Raw genomic sequence first — 20364 nt, 5'->3', positions numbered from 1 at the left:
AAAGATAAAATCTTGTTTTATCTTATCTGAAAAAGAAACAGCAGACCTGTTTGTACATTTATTGATGTATTTATCAGGGATTTACACCATAACATGAAAGCTCCCGACTCCAATCACTTAACTCTTTTTAACCAACTGATGAGGGCAACAGCATGGCGCTATATAACCTGGTAGAAGGAAAAGAGACAAGTTCACAAGTACCGAGATAGAGAACAATCAACACACTTGTTTACACATGATGACTCAAAAGAACAAATTGGGGCAAGCGGTTGTACTATCAAAGACAAGAAGCTCTCTCCGTTTTTTTGTTTGTATGGACGGTATGGATTTGTTTTTTGTTTTTCTTGAAAAATTTTAAACAAAAAAAATTCATCATAATGATTTTCTCATATCAAAAATATATAACTGGGTCTATGTCTACACAGAGAGAGAAAACATACACAAAATCCAAATATGTACAGTCGTGTGTGAACTGCTTCTAGCAAATTCTTTATTTACACAAAAAATTTCTGTCTCAGGAACCCAATGATAGGCTGATGCATTCTGGGGTATGAAGTCCTCTTAGTAATAGTCTGATTTACTTTAGAGACATATGTTTGTAAGGGGGGTGGGGGGGCCCTCCTGAAGGTGCGATCAACATGCAACAGGGTTGGTGCTGCAGCAGTAAGTGTGATACGTGTGGTGGTGACAACACCTGGAACAGGAGACAACAGGATTATTGTTAGACGACAAGGTTTATAAACTAAAGAGCATTGTTTCATATCAGGTTCTACCAACTCTTTAGTGGTTGCTCTGTCGCTGGACTTTGGAGCCTCTGCTGTTCCCAGAGTCCTCGTTGTGTCTCTTCCCACTGGTCTGAGCGGTGGAATGATGATCAGGTCCTAAAAGGAGGAAACAGTGGTTTGTTTTAGGTAGAGACTAAAGCCAGTACTGCACTGGGCTGCAACTGGACTCACTGAACTGGTTTGGATGATGGAGGCTTTCAGACGATATTTAAGGACATATTTGAACAGGTTTTTTTAAACTATACTCAAAGGTCTGGTGAATATGCAAAAGCATGTTGACCAGTAACATTTTCTTCAGACCTTTCCAGTGGCCAAGTAGTAGAGCGTCTGCCCTGAGGCTGGGAGATCGGGGTTCAAATCCCGGTCGGGTCATACCAAAGACACGACCCAATGCCTTCCTGCTTGACACTCGGCTTTAAGGGGTTGGATTAGGAGGTTAAACCACCAAATGGTTCCTGAGCACGGCCACAGCTGCAGCTCACTACTCCCCTCCGTGGGGTGGGTCAGATGAGATGTATTCCACCAGTGTGTGATGGCTAATGGGTTACTTTAAACCTCCAGTCTCCTGCTAAGGCGGGAAAATGATCGGGTCACAAAAAGCCAGTCTCTTCTAAGTCACTGACAAAATGAGCACTTATGGCCCCGCCCACATCGGCTGTGTTACAGCCAGGAGAGAGCAGAGCACATCTCAGCTAGTAGAAGCTAACTATTAGCACTAGCAACTCCAAAACAAAGCGAAACGCTCTGGCTTGTGTAACTGCTGCTAGCCAATCAGAGACCAGAAATGTACATTTTAGATTAATCCCGTCAAGCTGCCTCATTTTTCCAGAACTTTCCGACTCTAAATCCAGACGAGTCAGAGGAAACCCGTCCTGCCAACGAGGAAAAATGTAAAAGTCTCAAAAAAAGTTGGAAACTGAACAGAAGAGCGTAAAAATGTTTGAATCCAAACACAAACAATGAAAGTAACAGATTTTTAACAAAAAGGGCTTGTTGCATTCATGCATTAAATCTTCATTTACCTTTCTGAAGCACAGGAGCTGCAGTCTGCTGGGGGGGTTGACTGTAACGCATCACACTGGTACCTGCAGCATAACTGGGAACTTCACAAAGAATCACAAGTAAAACTACTTGTAAGTCCAGACATGACAGATTCATACAAAAACATTCTAAAAGGTGACGTTTGTGCTCATCCCCACCCTGCTGATGTGAGCCAGAGCCGGTCTGTGGATCCCCCTGAAGGTACATCATGACTCCACTCTGCCAGTCTCCCTGCTGCTGAACGGGGATCTGATAGGCTGCTGAGGAAAAACCAGACATGATGCTCTCTGTAAACCTCTTACTTCTCTACACAGACGTTTCGCTTCCTCTGGCAGGTCCTAAACAAGACTCCGAGAGGTCGTCTCACCGGTCGGAGATGAAGCTTTATGGGACGCCTCAGCCTGGAATCCCACAGCATCCGAGAACGTCTCATTGTTCCCATTCCCGTTAGAGTTGGACGGAACTGCAGCCAAAAGGCCTGAGAGCACAAACAGCAGCAGCTCATTAGAGGCAAATACAAACCCCCAGCAGCGACTGTCCTCCAGGCGCCCGCTCTTACCGAGGCCTCTGTAGCAGGAGAGCTGCTGGTAGATCTGCTTCATTCGCTCGATGTTGATGCGGCTGCCCTTCGCATGGTTCACCATCGGTTTGGGATAATGAATGCCGATCATGCATTTGGCAGCCTTCTGCACGGCCTCTGGAGCGTTCCAAGGATCGTAAATGTACTTGGCTGGAAAGCCCCTGAGAATGGGCAGGTAGCGCCTGAGCAGCGGGATGGAAGCCAAGTTTAAGATCAGCATCAGCCTCTCCGTTTCTGTCAGAAACAGGCTTTTATGTTTTTGTGGCCGCCGTCTCACCGTATGTAGTCTCCGTTTGGGTCGGTGCGTCGGCCGAAGCCCACTGGGCAGTAGCAGTGGAAGAACTGCTGGAAAAAGGAGCTGCAGGAGAGCCACATCCAGCTGCCTGCGTTAACGCTCCAGTCTGCATCCAGCAGCAGCTCCTCAAACACCTGAGCACAAACAACAAACAAAAACACAGTAAACAAGAGAAACCCTAGTTTGTTTTCTAATCCTCGTTGATGAGACGGACCTTCATGCCCTCCTCCCAGCTGATCCACAGGTCTCCTCTGGTCAGGAAACAGGCCACGGCGTGCCTGGCCAGGTGGTGGATCCAGCCTTCCTGCCTCAGCTGGGTCATGATGGCGTCAATCCAGGGGAATCCGGTCCGGCCCTCGGCCCACTTTGCCAGCGCCTCGGGGTTGCGGTCCCAGGGGATCTGAACACAGATGGGGTTGCTCTCCATCTTGTCGAAGCAGGGGTTGTTGGTGGCCGCCGTGTAGAAGAACTCCCGCCACAGCAGCTGACCGTAGAGCGAGAGAGGAGGAGAGCTGTTCTTCTTCACCTGTAACCAGACGGAAACGTCCCATTCGAGTTTGATTTTAAATGGTAAAAATGGCCTCTATTTATTCTAGCGCCTTCTAGTCTGAGTCCTAGAACCCGTCCAAGGCACTTTATCCCATGCAAACACACATTCATACTGCTGGTGACGAGCTGACAGAGGCGAGGCTGGTGAAGGCTCCTGACACCGTCGCCCTTTTTAGATGATTAAGTGCAGAAGGTTTCCGCAGCAGAATGACACCAATGCGGCTGATTTAGACCATCCAACACTAAAAACGTGCTAGTTTATCTCCGTCTCGTTGCTTATATAAAAACAACGAGACACATTTTCTGGAGAACTTGCATTTAGACACGTTTGAGCTGTAAAATCAGGAGGTTGTTTCCTTTAGGAATTCATGAAACGTTTAAAGTTGAACCAAAAACCACTAAATTATTTTCTGACAGAAGAAACCCTGATTAGTTAAGTCATAACGAACAGTTTGATGAGTGTTTTTAAACAGATGCATTAAAGTTATAGTTCATAATTCATTTCTTTCTAAAGCTGTGCCATTTTTTAACCGTTTAGAGACGATTTGCGTCATGTAGCATACGGGGGTACCGAGAGGCGAACGACACCTCACGACCAGCTCCCGATCACCGATCGTGCGGTCGCATTGAATATCAAACACGTTTGATGTTTTGTTCGTCCCTCGTGAGGGTACCACGCTGTTGAAGCAACGCTGCGACCCAAAAGAACCAGAACCGCTCACACGTGCATGCTTCAACGGGACTCACCAGCAGTTTTCATATCAGCAAAGTCACACAGTAAACGCCCGGCCTAGTAGTGAACTCATTTGAATTATTATCTACACGCAGGAGAGCTGTTGAAGCTGCAGAATTCTACAAACTAGATTAAAGTTCTGTAGAACCATCTAGACTAGCCTTTACTTAAAACCCAAACGTGGAGAAGGAACTAAAAGCATGTGTGTCAAAGCCACTTGCCTTCCTGTAGAGGTCGGTGAGTTTGAAGTAGAAGAGGCGACAGGAGAGGCAGCCGAAGCGCAGGTACGGGCTGAGGCCTGTCGGACTGGCGAGCAGCGAGTTGGCGTTCATCCTGGGACGCTCGAAGTTGGCCACCCATGCCTGTGGGCAACACGGTCACATGATGAGACACAAAACACTCGGTAGCAACCCAACGTTCACCTGTTGAAGGTGGTTTTAGTTACAGGATAAAAGGGCTTAAACGACTAAACGGATTTGACTGACCTTCCGCTCCAAATGCCTCTCGAGTCGTGTGAGAGCTTCGGTTTCTCCTCCTGGCCACACCGCTGACGACAGACCTTCGGTGTCGAAACCTGCAGGGTTCCCAGAGGAGCAGGTGAGATTAACGCTTTCATTAGAAAACACAAGCAGAAGTTCCTGTCGGAGCTAAACTCACCCAGCTCTTCCAGCGAGGGAACGCCAAACTTGTCATCGTGGTCTTCAGACAGCGGCGTGGCACATTTCCCCATCACCTCAGCGGTGATGGACTCGGCAGGAAGCTCCACCGCATCCATACGACTGATGAGAGTCTGGAACCGCTTATAGGTGAGGGGGGACTGGCCCCCGTTCAGCTCTATGATCCTGATTGGTCAAGAGAAATAACAGCAAAGTGTCACAAACCCAACAGCTGAACAGCCAGAAACAACTTGTTGGCTTGAACTCACCTGTCCAGGTCATAGAGCGTGTGGGAGATGCGGACCATCACCTCCACCCCAGCCTCAGAGGCCAACTTCCTAATGGCAGCATCTCGCTCTTTCCCAAAGGGTTCGGAGTCGTACTCGTAGGACAGACGAGTGATTTTCCATTCCTGCAAGAAAGGGGGGAGTTCCTAGATTAGATTCTTACGCTTGAGGCAACCTTGTTGTGCAGCTGTGCTTAAAGCAGAAGGCCGTCACCTTGAAAAGTCTGGGAAAGACATCGGTGGGTTGGCCTCGGATCACAAACAGACGGGAGTTGAGCTTACGGAGGCTGGCGTCCAAATCCTCGAGGCTCTGCAGCAGGAACCTGCGGGAAGAGGAAGACGATAACGTTTACAAACGTCAGAGGAACAACCCACCTGCACAGAAATGCAAAACGTTTACAGACACCGACGCATCAACAGCATATTAGTCTTGATAAAACAACAGTTCAGGTATTAAACAATAAAATAAAAAAAGACTATATGTTCTTCATCTGTTGGCTTGAATAATCACAGACCGGATTCAAATGCGTTTTTAACTAAATAAATTATAACACAAAGAAGAAGGAACAAAATCAACTTTTCTTGTCAAAGTCCAGAAATTCGTTCCTATTTTGTGTCACTTGTTTAAATTTAAAAATGACCCGTGAGTGACCTTCTAGTCTGAACTAGCCCAGCACCGTTTGACCTTTCGGTGACATCAGATGAATATAAAAACATTCTGAGATATACTCTAAATCTGGGTTTTCCCCTCGGTGCCACCAGCGATGCATTAGTTGGATCCAGGTCACAGTTCTTAAAGAACCTTTTGACTAAAACGTTTGGGACGGTGGTGACCTGAATAGTGTCGCATTTAGCCCTGAGGGGCTCTAGAGCCGACCTGGGTGCAGAACGGTAAAAAAGGGGCAACTTTTTTTAACTCAAGTCTTGAGAGGGTTTGAAATGTGTCAGGCAGCAGCTCCAGAGGAGCCTGAAGTGGTGAATCCGATCTAAATGACCAGATGATAAGCTATCCAGGAGAGGCGGCCCTGACAGTGGGTGGAGGAGCCCGTTTCTGGCTCAGGCAGAATAAAGGCAACAAGAACAGAATTTAGCACGTCAGGTTTACCTTTAAATGATTATTACATTCATTTACCTAAAGGAAAAACCTAAATCCAGGGTTTGTCAGTGTTCCTGATTTAGCACTGAGCCCAGGGCTGAATCACACAGCAGACGACCCAACTCCTCTTCACCAACATGTCACCATGAACGACATTAGCCCTAACCCGCTCAAACACTGTTATCATGTTAGTGATTCACAGGAATCAGATCTATGTGGTGCTTCTGCTCTGAAACTATTTATTTTGTGCTTGGACAAACGTTGGATCCATCAGACGTAGACGGTAATCGACACCGATGTGGAGACGGAGCAGCAGTAATGTGCTGCTTCCTGTATTGTTGCTACAGGTGCAAAAAGATGTAGGTGGAGGCTTGCTGCATCAGTGCTGCAGAATCCTGTCATCATCGGTGGAAAATTAAAATAGACGTTTCATGGTCATCTTCATTTCACCCTGCTGCCATGATTGAAAAATAAAATCCTGTTAGAAGTGACGGAGTTTTGGGTGTTTGGGTTGAATCGATGACGTATCTGTTGGCTTTACTGAATGAATCCCACGGGAAATGTTCTAGTCATCTTTGTGTTAGCGGAGAAAACTCATGGCTGCCATCTTGGATAGACACCAAAGGTTAAACCGTTGCAGACCTACGTCCCGGGCTGTTTCATTAAAACCTGTTCAGTGGTTCACGAGATAATTTGCTAAAAGTTTCAGGGAGATAAATGGCTGACTAAGTCCCGGCTCACACAACAAGATAATCATGCAGTTTAACCTGATCGATGCACACGATTACTGGAACGGCTTTAAAATAATCTCATCAGATATTCTTGCCATGTGTGCTGTGCTAAGAGTCCTCTGGTACACTTGAGAGATCACAAACAACCAGAGATATTAAACTGTGCTCATCTCATTAACAAAATATTTGTTTGTTTATGAATTAATGCTGATGTTAAACGTGTAGCTCCACAGAAAATTGATGATTTAAATTGAACTAGATTTTCCTTTTTATTAAACTGTTAAAACTTTCCACTATCTGAGCATGAAGCCTTTTCCATTCTCCTTTCCCAGTAGCCAAAAGCATTTGGAAGCCGTCTCCGACAACCAGAGCCTTTCCAGAAGAACAGGGAATCACCTCCTGATGTCCCCGGTCCAAACGATTGTCCCAGTTCAGGGACGGAGTTTGGTTCTTCTCCTGACCTCAGGTCAGCGTGACAGTGAACTAATAACTAATAAGAAAAGCAGCCAGTTTAAGCTTCGTTCATCTGGGCAGCTTAGACAGATCTGTACAACCGTGCTGACAGAAATCCATCCCTGTCTGTCCTCCGACACCAGACACTCTTGCCTGCCTCTTATCTTTGACAAACAACTCCTCTACGGAGCAGCTCCTCACTAACAGTGTCCCCGTGACACAAAAGTGACCTCGGGTCACCAGCTAGGACTCGGTCAACAACCCCAAGTATAATCATGATTTGAAAATCAGATGGAGGCAGCTTTGTCGGGATTATGGCTCACCACAGAGAGCCAGGGTCTCCAGCGCTGGCAGCAACGCACAAGTAGGTCAAAAAGAAGAGTTGAGAGGTTTACTACTAACACACTGACCTACTTATGCTGTGAGAGGGATGTCTGCAGCGGGAAGGGAAAGTTTTATTATGTCATATCGTATAAAAAAATCACCTCTTAGAGCTCAAATATAGCTACGCTTTTAATCTGCAAACGTCAGAAGAGAGCATTAAAGCATTTTCAGCTGTTAAGGAAAATCAAACGCAGCTGCATCCAGAGATGCTTTCAGAACTAGTTTACTTCGTAAGTTTTAAAAAGCAAAGCCAGTAATCAACAATAATTAGAAACATCCCACTGCATTTAGCTTTTGGAACGTGCCTCGGAAATCTTATATGAGCCTCTTCCATGTCCTTCCACACAGATTATAAGCCTTCAACATGAAAAGGACAACAGAATAATCTGACTGGAAGAGAGACTAAATCCCATGTATGTGTCAAATTTGAACATAAGTAGTGGGAAAGGACTGGAAACGTCCTGCGTTTGCTCTGCATCACGAGGCTGCTGTTGCGTAACGGTGGAAGAATAACATGGATGCTCCTAACAAGCCTGCCTTTCATTCTGCTGTAGCTTTCCCAGCTCCTCGTGCTTCTTCTGCAAGTTGCACGGAAGGAAACAAAAGTAAAAGTAATTACTGCGCTGTAAACCTCAGGGCAGGTATCGTTTAATAACAAGTGCATACTGAGTCATAAATCTCTCAGACAAGATGGAGCCGCTTCCACTCACAGCCCCTCTGTGTAAATGTTTGGGTCTCAGATCAAGCAGAACAAATGGTGATCGCCAACTGTTGTGACTGGCACACACCTCTGCATAACACTGAAGGTTAACCCTGCTGGGAAGGCGTAGGACAGTACCAGCTAACAAGATAGTTAACATCCCACTCAAGTCTGTTATTTACTCAGAATATTAGGATTAAAACCGCGATTCGCTTCCTTATCCCAACTGTGGCAATACAAAGTAGAAGTTGATAAAAGTGAGAAACATGAACAAAACCTTAGGAAGCTGTTCTTTGAGCCTCTATATATCAGATGAAACTTTGTTGAGGCTCATAATGGCCCAGGAGCCCTAATAAATGACCAAATAGAATAACACAACAGGCAGTCTAAATGTTGGGTTTATGCTTGCGAGGTCCGCACGGCTCCGCGCGGAAAAGTTGCGTCATTTTAACAACCACGCCCCTCCACCGCGCCTCCGCATGGCCCAAGATTTCCGCAACGCGCACCTTGGAAAATTTCTAACCACGCGGATGGGCGGACGCGGAAAAACATGGCGGACCGGCAAGAACTAGTATGGCAGAGGTTCGTAAATACAGACATTTGTATGATTCAGCTCTCAGAGATCACCGTGATCAACATGTTGTTAATAATTCTTGGAGAGAAATAGCTCGCACTGTCGGAAAAGACGAGGACGCTGTTAAAAATGCTGAAATGCCGTGTTGTAAACAGTAATTTCTACTTCTACTATGGTGTAGTGTTGGATGCATGCCGTAGAGCTCCATGCTGCCCCGTTCAGTTTGGGAGAATATTGGCTCACCGCAGAGACGAGCCGCACGAACCATAAACGCTGCGAGTTGTGAAGCGCGTTCCATCCGCGAGCCACATCACCGCGCGGAAAGTGAATGCGTCAAGCATAAACCAAGCTTAATGGTGCGTTTCAGTTGTCTTCGAAACTCGTTTATCTGAGATAAGTTAGCCGGAAAAGACGCAATGAACTCGGAATTCCAAGCAGCGAGCATATGCAAACTGTTGTAATTCCTACACCGTTCACCTGGTTTGGATGTAATACCCTCAAACAAAAGCTGACAGTCTGCAGTTAAAGCACATCTTGTGGTGTGTGTGTATTTGTTAGTGTGAGAGGCGACAGGAGAGATGCGCATGCGCTGACGGCCGATTACCGGACACAGCAGCGTTTGAAGCTGATGGCAGCTCGTTAGCAAACATTCACAAACAATTCAGATGCATTTTTGCCTAATTTAAAAACTGACAACGCAAAAAAATAATCTGGTAAGTATAACTCGCTCAATCTGGAGGTAAGTGAAGAAAATTTAGAAAGTTTACAGAACTTTATTGACGGAGTTTTCGAGTTATTTGTTATGGGTCCGAAGAAATCAGCAGGTGAACCTGAAACACCTGGGACGAAGCGGAGCCGCCCTCAGGACTCGCCTGAGGCCTCATCTCCCCGGAAGGACATATTGGAATTATTAGAATCCATAGATAAACGGCTTCTGGGATTTGAGGGGCGTCTTCATCTGCTTGAGGTTCTGCACCAGGAGTTTCAGAACCTCCGCCAGTCCCTGGAATTCAGCCAGGAGCAGGTGGAGCGGCTCGCTGCTGAGAACGCGTCTCTGCGGGAGTCCGTTTCTTCCCTGGAGGAGGGAATGACGCGGATCACCCAGGACAACAAAACTCTGAAGGAGACGGTTTTGGACCTTCAGGCCCGTAGCATGAGGGATAATTTGGTGTTTGCAGGTCTGTCGGAGGAGGTGGGAGGGGCCGAGGACTGCGAACGCACTGTTAAACACTTTCTCCAGACCCAAATGAAGATACCCGAAGAAACGGTAAAAAACATCACCTTCGACCGAGTACATCGCCTTGGAGCTAAAAGAGGGGACAGCAGAAGACCTCGTCCCATCGTGGCTAAATTTGAACATTTTAAGCAGAAGGATCTGGTTAAAAGTCACGGAAGAGAGCTCAAAGGCAAAGACTTCAGCGTTAATGACCAGTTTCCTAAGGAAATCCTGGATCGGCGCAGAGTTCTCTTTCCGCTGCGTAAAAAGTTTATCCAAGATGGGAAGAGAGCTGTCATCTCAGTGGATAAGCTTTATGTGGATAATAAACTTTACAAGGAGCGAGGAGTGACAGACTGGCTGTATTAGCCCAACATCAGGTCAGACCTTTATTTTTCTTATCAGATTCACTGGGTTTGAGCACGTCAGTAATAAACAACTGCTAGATCCGTGTTTTAGATGATGAGTTCACCTGTTCATCATCACCTCACACCCCATCACCTTTTCTTTTTAGTTCTTTCTTCTTTTTTAACCTGTTTCTGTATTTTCCTTTCCTCTTTTTATCTGCTTCTTTACACCTGTATGGCACAACCACACAACTTTCCAACACTGCGTCAGACTCCACACACACACACACACGCACACGCACGCACACACACAGACACACACATGCACACACAGACCCACACACACACACACAGGAACACGCACACACACACACACACACACACACACACACACACACACACACACACACACACACACACACACACATGGATATATTTAAGTCACAACACAATATCATAATTTATGCGTCAAATAATACAACCACAAACACTGTTGAATCCTTATTATTATTTACTTTTCTGTTATTTATTAACATACTATTTTATACATTTAGATACTTATTCCATCTTATTCACATGAAGGCGTCATATTTTAGCTACTCACACACACATCTATGGGTGCACTAAGATTTGTCTCATGGAACGTACATGGAACTGGCTCAAGAGATAAAAGATTAAAGATTTTTGATCAGTTAAAAAGAATGCAAGCAGACGTAATATTATTACAGGAGACTCATAGATCTGCCACATCGGCAGATGAACTTAAAACACCTGAGTTTCCCAGCATGTTCTCTGCCTGCTATAACTCTAGGCAAAGAGGTGTAGCTATTTTAATACACAAAAACATCAATTTCACAGTACTGGACACAGTTTCTGATCCAGAAGGTAGATTTATAATGTTAAAAATAACTATACAGAACCAACGCTTATGTATTGTGAGCATATACTGTCCAAATATTGATGACCCTCCATTCTTTCATAATTTTTTCTCTGTACTCTCCGAACACTTGGACTGTCCACTTATACTTGGAGGTGATTTTAATTTTTGGATGCATTCCTTAGACAGGCTCAGTACAGCTGGGACTCGGCGCAATTGGCAATCCACTTATATAGTTAAACAGTACATGAGTGATTATGGGCTTTGTGATGCATGGCGATCTCTTCATCCTAACCGTAGAGAGTATACTTTTTTCTCACACGTCCATCACTCTCACTCACGTTTGGATTATTTTCTAGTCAGCAGCTCATTGCTGGCTGACATTTCAGACACTGAGATACACCCTATTGTTGTCAGCGACCATGCTCCGGTTTCTTTAACTCTAGTAAACAAGAAAGCAATCCCACCAAGCAAAAACTGGAGGTTTAATACATCACTGCTTAAAGATGAAGGTTTTATAGAATTTTTTAAAAAGGAGTGGGCTTTATATTTAGAACATAATGACCTGCCTGGAACATCAGCATCTATTCTCTGGGAGGCAGGAAAGGCAGTGATGAGAGGTAAAATAATCTCTTTCTCATCACATAAGAAAAAAACAGAAAATAAACGTATCCAGGAGTTAGAAGAAATCATTAAGTCTTTAGAGACATCCACAGAAGAAGAGTTACTGAGCAAATTACGTAAAGCTAAATTAGAACTTCATGGAATTATTGACAAAAAAACACAATTTTTAGCACAAAGACTACGAATAGAAAACTTTGAACATAGTAATAAATCCGGTAAATTTCTGGCCAGCCAATTAAAAATTAATAAAGAGAAAACTACCATATCTGCTGTTAAAGACTCAACTGGGAATATAGTTTATGACCCTGAAAGAATAAACAACACTTTCAGAGACTTTTACCAAACTTTGTACTCACCACAGATAAACCCATCAGATGACGAGATCGATGAGTTCCTTGATAGGATAACACTTCCTAAATTAACAGACAGCCAAGTTGCAGTCCTGGACTCGCCACTAACATCAGCAGAGCTCCAGGAAGCCCTTAAATCCATGACTAATGGGAAAGCTCCAGGTCCAGACGGGTTCCCAGCAGAGTTCTACAAAGAATTCTGGACCATTTTGGCTCCAACATTTTTCAGAATGGTGAGGGAAATCGAAGAGAGCGGCAGATTACAGCCAAACATGAACTCAGCCAATATTAGTCTCTTGTTAAAACCAGGCAAAGACCCAGCATTTCCAACCAGCTATCGCCCAATTTCTCTTATTAATGTTGATCTCAAAATAATTTGTAAAGCCCTGGCAAAAAGATTAGAGAAGGTAACCCCCTTCTTAATACACCCTGACCAAACTGGTTTCATAAAGGGTAGACAGTCGTCCACAAACTCACGTAGATTACTTAATTTGATAGATTTCTCTTACAGTAGAAACATAGAAACTAGTATATTATCTCTAGATGCAGAAAAGGCTTTTGATAGAGTTAACTGGAAGTTCTTATTTGCAACTTTACATAAATTTGGTTTTGGGAACTTCTTCATAAACTGGCTACAAACATTATACAGTTCGCCAATTGCACGTGTTAGGACGAACGACCAAATATCAGCTAGCTTCTGTCTTCAGAGGGGGACCAGGCAGGGATGCCCACTCTCCCCCTCACTGTTTGCTATCTTTATCGAACCACTAGCAGCAGCAATTAGGCAAACAACAGGTATTAAAGGGATAAAGTGTAATAAAATAGAACATAAGATCAGTCTTTATGCAGATGATGTTTTACTCTTCCTCCAGAATTCTCAATTGTCTCTGTCTCATTCAATAGAACTGATAAACTCTTTTTCAAAAGTTTCAGATTACTCTATAAACTGGTTAAAATCAACAGTTCTACCAATTAATTTCTCTTTTGTCAATTTACTTAATACTCAACTGGAGTCAGGTAATATCACATACCTGGGAATTAATGTCTCTCCCAAGTTAGCAGATCTAACCAAATTAAACTACATCCCACTTTTAAAGAAAGTGGAGGATGATCTTGCTAGATGGAAATCCTTACCAATATCACTGATGGGAAGAGTTGCTACAATTAAAATGATGGTCTTACCCAGAATAAATTACTTATTTTCAATGATCCCAAACAAACCACCAGCTGACTGGTTTAGATCTCTGGACTCCTCAATTACCAAATTCCTCTGGCAGGATAAACCTCCACGAATTAGCTTAAAAACGCTTCAGAAGAGCAAAGACAGAGGAGGACTGGATCTACCCAACTTTTATTATTATTTTTTAGCCAACAGGCTGCAATATATACCAAGATGGTTGCAAGATAACCCACTAGATGAGTCCTGGTTAGACATAGAACAGACAATTTGCAATACGATAGAGCTTTCAGACTTACCATTTATTAGCTCAAGCGTAAGAAAACATGAAGGCTTCAAAAGTATTAGTATCAGCACTTCTCTGACAGCATGGTGGGAGTATCTTAAAATGACAGAGTCTTCACTAGTACCATGCAGACGCACACCTATCTGGAATAATCCTGATATTTTGCAAAATAATAAAATGATGAACCTTCTGGACTGGAAAAATAAAGGAATCCTATACCTGGAAAACATATATGAAGGATTGGACTTCATCCCATTTAATAGAATAGTCTCCCAATTTGGAATAGAAAAGAATAGCTTTTTAGAATACCACCAAATCAAATCTGTAGTCAAACAAAAATTTAAGCTCAATAAAATAGAATTACAAACCCCGCCAAGGGTTTTAGACTTCTGCAATCTCAAACCCCCTAAACTACTGTCTAAAGTATATAAGACACTGTCCAAAATAGACGATAGAATAGCAATCCCTATTGAAAAATGGGAGGTGGATCTATCAGTCAGCTTTGACCAGAACTTCTGGTCCCAAACTTGTTTAAAAACTTTTAAAATGATCAGACACCCCAATTTACAATTCATTCAGTACAAAATTCTACACAGAGTACACTATACAGGTCATCGGATGTTCAAGATGGGGTTTGTGTCGTCTGACATCTGTACACACTGCACAAACAACATTCCTGACAATTACGTTCATGCACTGTGGTCCTGTCCACCTGTCCAGGAATTTTGGGGTAGAGTATGTGAAGACCTGTCAAAGTCTCTGAAATGTCATATCCCAATCACCCCCTCTCTTTGTTTACTGGGAAACCTGGATGATGTCCCGATTGAAAAATCTTTGGTTCACGTGGTTCTGACTGCCATATGCATCGCTAAGAAAACTATCCTCTTGAATTGGAAAAATAGAGAAAATCTCTGCATTAACCAGTATAGAAATCTTTTGTTAGATCATATTGCACTTGATTTAGCCTCTGCTTCCACTTCAAATAAATCTCTCTGGGCTCCTTTGATCGGTTCCATCACATAGCGGTGATGGGGGGCCGTTGATGATGTCCTGCGGGATGATGTGGGTGGGGGGGTGGAGGGTCTGAGTTTGGAGTATCTGGATGTTCCCTGGGGATGGGTTCACTGGGGATGTCTGGCACTGGGGGGCTGTTCCCCCCCTCTGGAGGTGCTTGGGTTGCCTCGGGGGGTGTACTGCTGGCGGTTGTGAGTGGGGCCCCTTGGAGGTCTTGGCGGCGGCCATGGGTTACTGCCTGGCGGCTGCATTGCCCCTGGGTGGGTCTGGGTGGGGGCCTGGGGGCTCGGGGTGTTGGGGTGGCCGGCCCCGTGTGGGGATCTGGGCTGGGCCTTGGGGGTCGGGTCCCTACATGTACGCTGCCGGGAAGAAGGCAGGAATACGCAGAAGTACCTGGCCCGGGTTCGGGGGCGTAGGGCAGGCCCTGGCTCCTCTGTTGTCCCATCACAGGGGAGGGGGAGGTCCAGGAGGGGGAGGACCCAACCTTACCTGGATGTCTTATGTCTTATATATTCTGGAAGTTGTGCAAATGCAGGGATGGGCATAGATATTCTGCTGGGGTGGGGCTGGGTCGGCTCCCTCGGGCTCTGTGGGGCTCTGTGATGCTGCTGCTTTGGGCCCTGGCAGGATGGGCTGGGGTCTCCATGCCCTGGGCGGCGGTATGACAACGGAGGTGCCTATTGGGGTCAGTGGGGGAGCTGGCTCCCTGGAGGGCTAAGCCCTACCAGCCATTCCTCCCCATCCCCGTTTATTTCTCTCCTCCTGCTCCCTCACATCATCACACAAACATGCACATAGGACCTTGGGGGGTGGACAAGTCGAGGAGTGCGGGTATGGACCCCATTTCCGCATTCCTGTGGCTTCCTGCCCCCCAATTTTATTTGCACCTTATGCACTTCCACCGACGACATTCCACGCAAACATACACTTAGGGCCTTGGGAGTGAGCACATTCAACGGCACTTGGCAGGGGGAGTTCTCAGCCTCCTCCCGAGTGCCGGTGCCCACTTCGAATTTTAAACTGCATTTAGACACCAAGGGCTGTGGGTGCAAGTAGGGTGGTGCAGTGGCATCAGCTGGCATAGGCCAGAAAATGCCCGCACTGCCCGCTCACCACAGCAATAGAATACACCTCATTAACACACAACACTATGTTGGAGCAGGTGGAGGGAGACCAGGGGGTCTTAGCACACCTCTGTTGTTGCTTGGCTGCCTGGGGCTGGAGACTAGGAGGGAGATCTGGCCGTCTGGTTGGGGTCTGGGGTGGTGGGTTGCTGTGCTCGGCGGTGGGCGGGGGAGCCTGCTCATCAGCACCCCAGCAGAAAGGGTCAAACTCTGGTAACCGGTGGTGGTTGTACCCCATGTGCAGCATTACCGGGACCAGAGTGAATAGGGTGTGTATGGGGAGCATGAATGGGTGTCCGGCGTGTATTTTTGTAAGTCTTTGGTTGTATGTGCATGTGTGAGCATGAGGGAGGGAGTGTGTGACTGTGTTTGTGTATGACTGTATATGTCAGGTGGGGCCTTTGACTCCTCCCTTCTCCTGGGACCTCCTTTGATGATATAGATCTTCGTCTCCCCTCCCCCCTGTCACACCTGGTGGGGGTGTGATGCCTTGGTCTGCCTGAGTGTTCGTGGCTCCCGGGTCAGGGAGTTTAAGATTTTTGGCATCTGCCTGATCAATCCCGGTGGCGGCCTGGGGGGGTCTGGGTCCCTGGGCTCTGCTGGGTCCCCGGCGGGGGTGGTCGCCCCTGGGTCCCGGGTCGCTGGGTCCCGGACTCGGCCGGCTAGGGGGTGGGAGGCTGCGGGCAGGCCTGAGGACTTGCCGCTGATATCTCCCGGGGCTCTGCCGGCTGCTGGTTGTGGCCCCCCGGGGCGATCCTCTGTGCCTCTCGAGGGGGGCGGGGGCCTTTCTGGTTGCGGGCTCCTTGGGGTTCCTGTGTTCTGGGGCAGCGCCTGGATCTCTGGGACTTGGAGCTCCCCCCCGTCTCCTACGCGTCTTTGGGGGGCAGATCTGTGGTCCCTCACACTCTCTATTGGACGCTCCTATAGATAAACCTTACATAAACAAGCGCGTGTACACACACAGGTGCTCACATGGTGCTCTCATAAGTATGGGCTTGGGCACGTTCAACACATGTCTTAAGACTATGGTGGGCACTCAATGCACTGTGGTATATTATCGTGTGACTGTTTAGTTAAACAATGATTGATTATATATTTCTTCATCAAGTTGACGCAGTGATAGCTTGATTTTGTTATATTGGTGTTGTGTCCCATTTTTTTGTTATGTTTTGCTTTTTTCTCGTCTCATTTTGCAGGTCTAGAAGCAGACTCTTGTTCATTATTGTTTATTTTTGTTGAATCCCCCCCCCCACCTAACCCCCTCTCTCCCCACCTTTTCTCTTTTCCTTTCTCTTTCACCTCTGTCTCCGTGTCTGGTCGAAATTACAAAGCATTCAAAAACAATAACAATAAAGTTTTAAATATCAGGTGCGACATTAAAAGCAGACTCTTTGATGCTCCACCTGAGACATTAAAAGCAGATGCTCTGATGCTCCACCTGAGAGTAAAACTGTAAGGCTTGTTACCAGCATTCAGACATCAATTCTGCTTGCTTCACAGCCAGACAGGACACGTTAAAAAAAAAAAAATAAAAAAAAATAAAAAAAAAATAAAGCACATCTTGTTCGTTTCATTTGATATCCATTGTGGTGATGTATAGAGCCAAAAATGTTAGCATTGTGTCGAGGTCCCAATATTTACCTGAATGTATGTGGCAACTGTTGAAGGGTGTGTGTCACTATTTTTTAGATGCAGAGAATACTTGGTTATATAATTCTTTTGGTTTAGTACTCAACACTGGTGGCATCCATGAATTTTGAAGAAACATTTTGATGCAAATAAAGCGTTTATTTTCGATATTTGGCAAAAGTTACTTTAGGTTTTGTGTGAAAAGACATGGAGGACTCCAACTGGTCGTCTCACCAAATTTACGTCATCAAACCAGAAAAGTAGGAGAAAAATGGCTGTGAGTTTAGAAAGATTCAAGTCCTTCTTCCAGGACTAAAGAAGGAGCATTAATTGTGGAGAAAACCATCATGAATCTGGCCATGTGGAAGGTAGCAGCTATACGCCAGGGGAGAAGAGATTCGGCTATGACATCATACAGGCCACCTCTGACTTGTAGTCTTTCATTTTGAATTTTTACTTGCAAATAAATCTCAAATGACAGACAGCCAAAACACACAAATATTTATTATTTCAATTGGGTTAGGCCATTTTCCTCTTGTCCGACAAGAATGTTATCAGTAGCTCAGGTTAGCGTTAGCAGCAGCTTGGGCTAGCGTTGTTCTGTGTTGTATATGTGGCCGACAATAAAGAGGGATGGGGCATGTTAATCTTTCAGGCTGTGTGTCTGAGTTAACAACGTGTTAAACCAGCTTTCTCTGTGGCCATTACGTTACTGAATTACATCGAAAAGCAGGTCAGACTTTTTGTGACGTTACCCCAAGCTACAGATATTCAACAACCGTGAGAGAAATGTGCTTTTGAACTCTGGACTCTTTAAATCATCTTAAATATCAGAGGAATAAATGTATAAAAACATTCATCATCTGCAGATGTGAGCGTAAGTAATGATTAAAATATTCTCTGTCAAAAATAATGAAGTCTGTGTGGCATAAGGGCGATAAACCACTCATAATTTATGCTATATTTTTGATGATATTATGAATGCAACTTTTCTCTGCTCATTTTCAAGTAACACTAAAACTTTTCATGCTTTTATTATTATTTATTGTTTAGCAACTACCTGGATAACCTGGAAAATATTTACACAAAGAGAAACCTGTTTAATGGCAACAAACAATTTCTTACAGAATTACTATGACAGGAAATATTGGTCTAAACAGGAGACGTCATCTCTGCTCTTAGTTGAGTCTTATTTTTACCTTTTTGTTTATTGTAATGCATTTTGAATCTACTCAGAAATAAGCTTTACTCTGTTTAGATTTGTTTACTCTAGGGAAAAGGTTTGTGAAAAACAAAATGGACTTGATTGATACAACAGCTAGATTAATAACTTTACACTGTAACTAACACCATGCCAAACAATTACTCCTTTCTGCACAGTTACGAAAATCTTGTCACGTGATGAACTTTGGCTGTAGCATAATGTTGCTTTAGTCTCACCTCCACCTGTTGATGCCAACGTTGGAAGATCCAGCAAACCAGGGGTCGAGGATGTAGACGCAGCGGACGGTGTCCGCTCCCAGCAGGGATTCCCTGAGTGACGGGTTGTCGTGGAGCCGCAAGCCCTTCCGGAACCAGTGGACCGTATTAATGACCATTACTCAACTGGGAGAGTCCTTTATTCTTACGAATGCTTATTCTGGCCTTAGATGGTCAACAGACGAATCCCGACTCTTAAACTGTTTACTTTCACCGTTTAATGGTTCAAAAGATACCAAGCGCTACGGAACGGGGGTAGAGGAAAAGACGGGCGCGAATAATCCTTCGATTTTACAAATGAGCTTTACAATTAGCCTTGCTCTAACAGAACTTTTTCCATAATGTCGAAAAACTTGTAAACAGCCGAGCGCTGAACCATTTGGGCACGAGACAGCGCGCGCGCGCGCCGCAGAACTGTGACAACAAACAGTGCGGGCTTTAGGACCTAGCTTGCTCAGGAGCGGCAGCCTGGTTTGTTGTATAACTTGTTTTTCTGAATGATGATAAAAACATGTAACACACATGTACTAAAACTCCCGAGCGGACATGTAATCAACACACATCGTAAGTAAGCGACAGAATAATGAACTGGCCTGAAATTTGAAGCAGCTGGAGTCGCTAAAGACCAGATGACACCGCGAAGGGTCGGCTGCTCCGCGAACACCAGGAAAGCGTGTTATGTAAATGCGCAACTATCAAAATCGTCGTCTGAATATCGTCTGAATGAACGCTTAGCTGTTAAAAGTCGCTCTTCGGTCTCCTCCAACTCTCACTCCTCACTACTAAACTAATTTTCGAGTTACTTTATCAGAATTTTTCCCAAATATCCACGAAGGAGAGAACCGCTCCACCTCTTTAGCCTCACCTACTGCCGTAACTCCGCCAACTAACGACGTGCTCCACGCCGAGCTTCGCTGTGATTGGCTGAAACCTTACAGCTTTGCTGTGATTGGCTGATATTGCTGCGTGCGTTTGACGCTGTGATCACGTTTCTGTAGCGTGCTCTCTCCCCAACAGTAGGCGCGTGCAGTGGACTCTGGCGTAAATTCATTGTTTATGACCTCAAATGGTGAATTAACCCAACATGTTGTGAGTTTATCTACTCACCTCTGGCAGCTAAAAGGCTGTAAAGCACAAGAGTGGAAATTAAACACTGACCGTTTTTAGACAAGTTTATCGACACTTTTATTATTGTCAACAACCTCTGCACACAGGCTATGAGAACACAATTAAAGAACGTTATTGAGAACAATAATGTGGTGTGCACTGTGGTTTGTTTACATGCAATCATGAACAACGTGTGTTGTTGAATGGTTTTGTAGTTTAAAAGCAACTTTAACTTGATAATAAACAAGTTTCAACATTATATGACTGGAAA

At 45.0% G+C, this 20364-nt stretch overlaps 1 protein-coding gene across 2 annotated transcripts; it reads right to left on the bottom strand.

Annotated features, from left to right (window-relative positions):
• Nucleotides 1-45: 45 nt before the first annotated feature.
• On the bottom strand, nt 46-19907 carry cry1a (cryptochrome circadian regulator 1a). 2 transcript variants are annotated; one of them, XM_015961259.3, is made up of 14 exons: nt 18948-19907; nt 5140-5248; nt 4909-5051; nt 4641-4825; nt 4469-4557; nt 4205-4345; nt 2916-3227; nt 2684-2835; nt 2386-2588; nt 2194-2304; nt 1985-2086; nt 1808-1888; nt 778-881; nt 46-694 (listed from the first exon to the last, which is right to left on the bottom strand). In XM_015961259.3, the coding sequence occupies exons 1-13, from the start codon at nt 19103-19105 to the stop codon at nt 781-783; spliced, it is 1887 nt and encodes a 628-aa protein (XP_015816745.1). In that variant the 5' UTR covers nt 19106-19907; the 3' UTR covers nt 46-694; nt 778-780. The 2 variants fall into 2 exon arrangements, with proteins under 2 accessions (XP_015816745.1, XP_015816753.1); XM_015961267.3 differs by having other exon boundaries at nt 1985-2083.
• Nucleotides 19908-20364: the final 457 nt, after the last annotated feature.

This window comes from Nothobranchius furzeri, chromosome 1 (genome assembly GCF_043380555.1).
Source record: "Nothobranchius furzeri strain GRZ-AD chromosome 1, NfurGRZ-RIMD1, whole genome shotgun sequence".
Taxonomy (NCBI): Eukaryota; Metazoa; Chordata; class Actinopteri; order Cyprinodontiformes; family Nothobranchiidae; genus Nothobranchius; species Nothobranchius furzeri.
The sequence above is the reverse complement of the archived record's forward strand: the minus strand, read 5'-3'. Positions and strand labels throughout refer to the sequence as shown.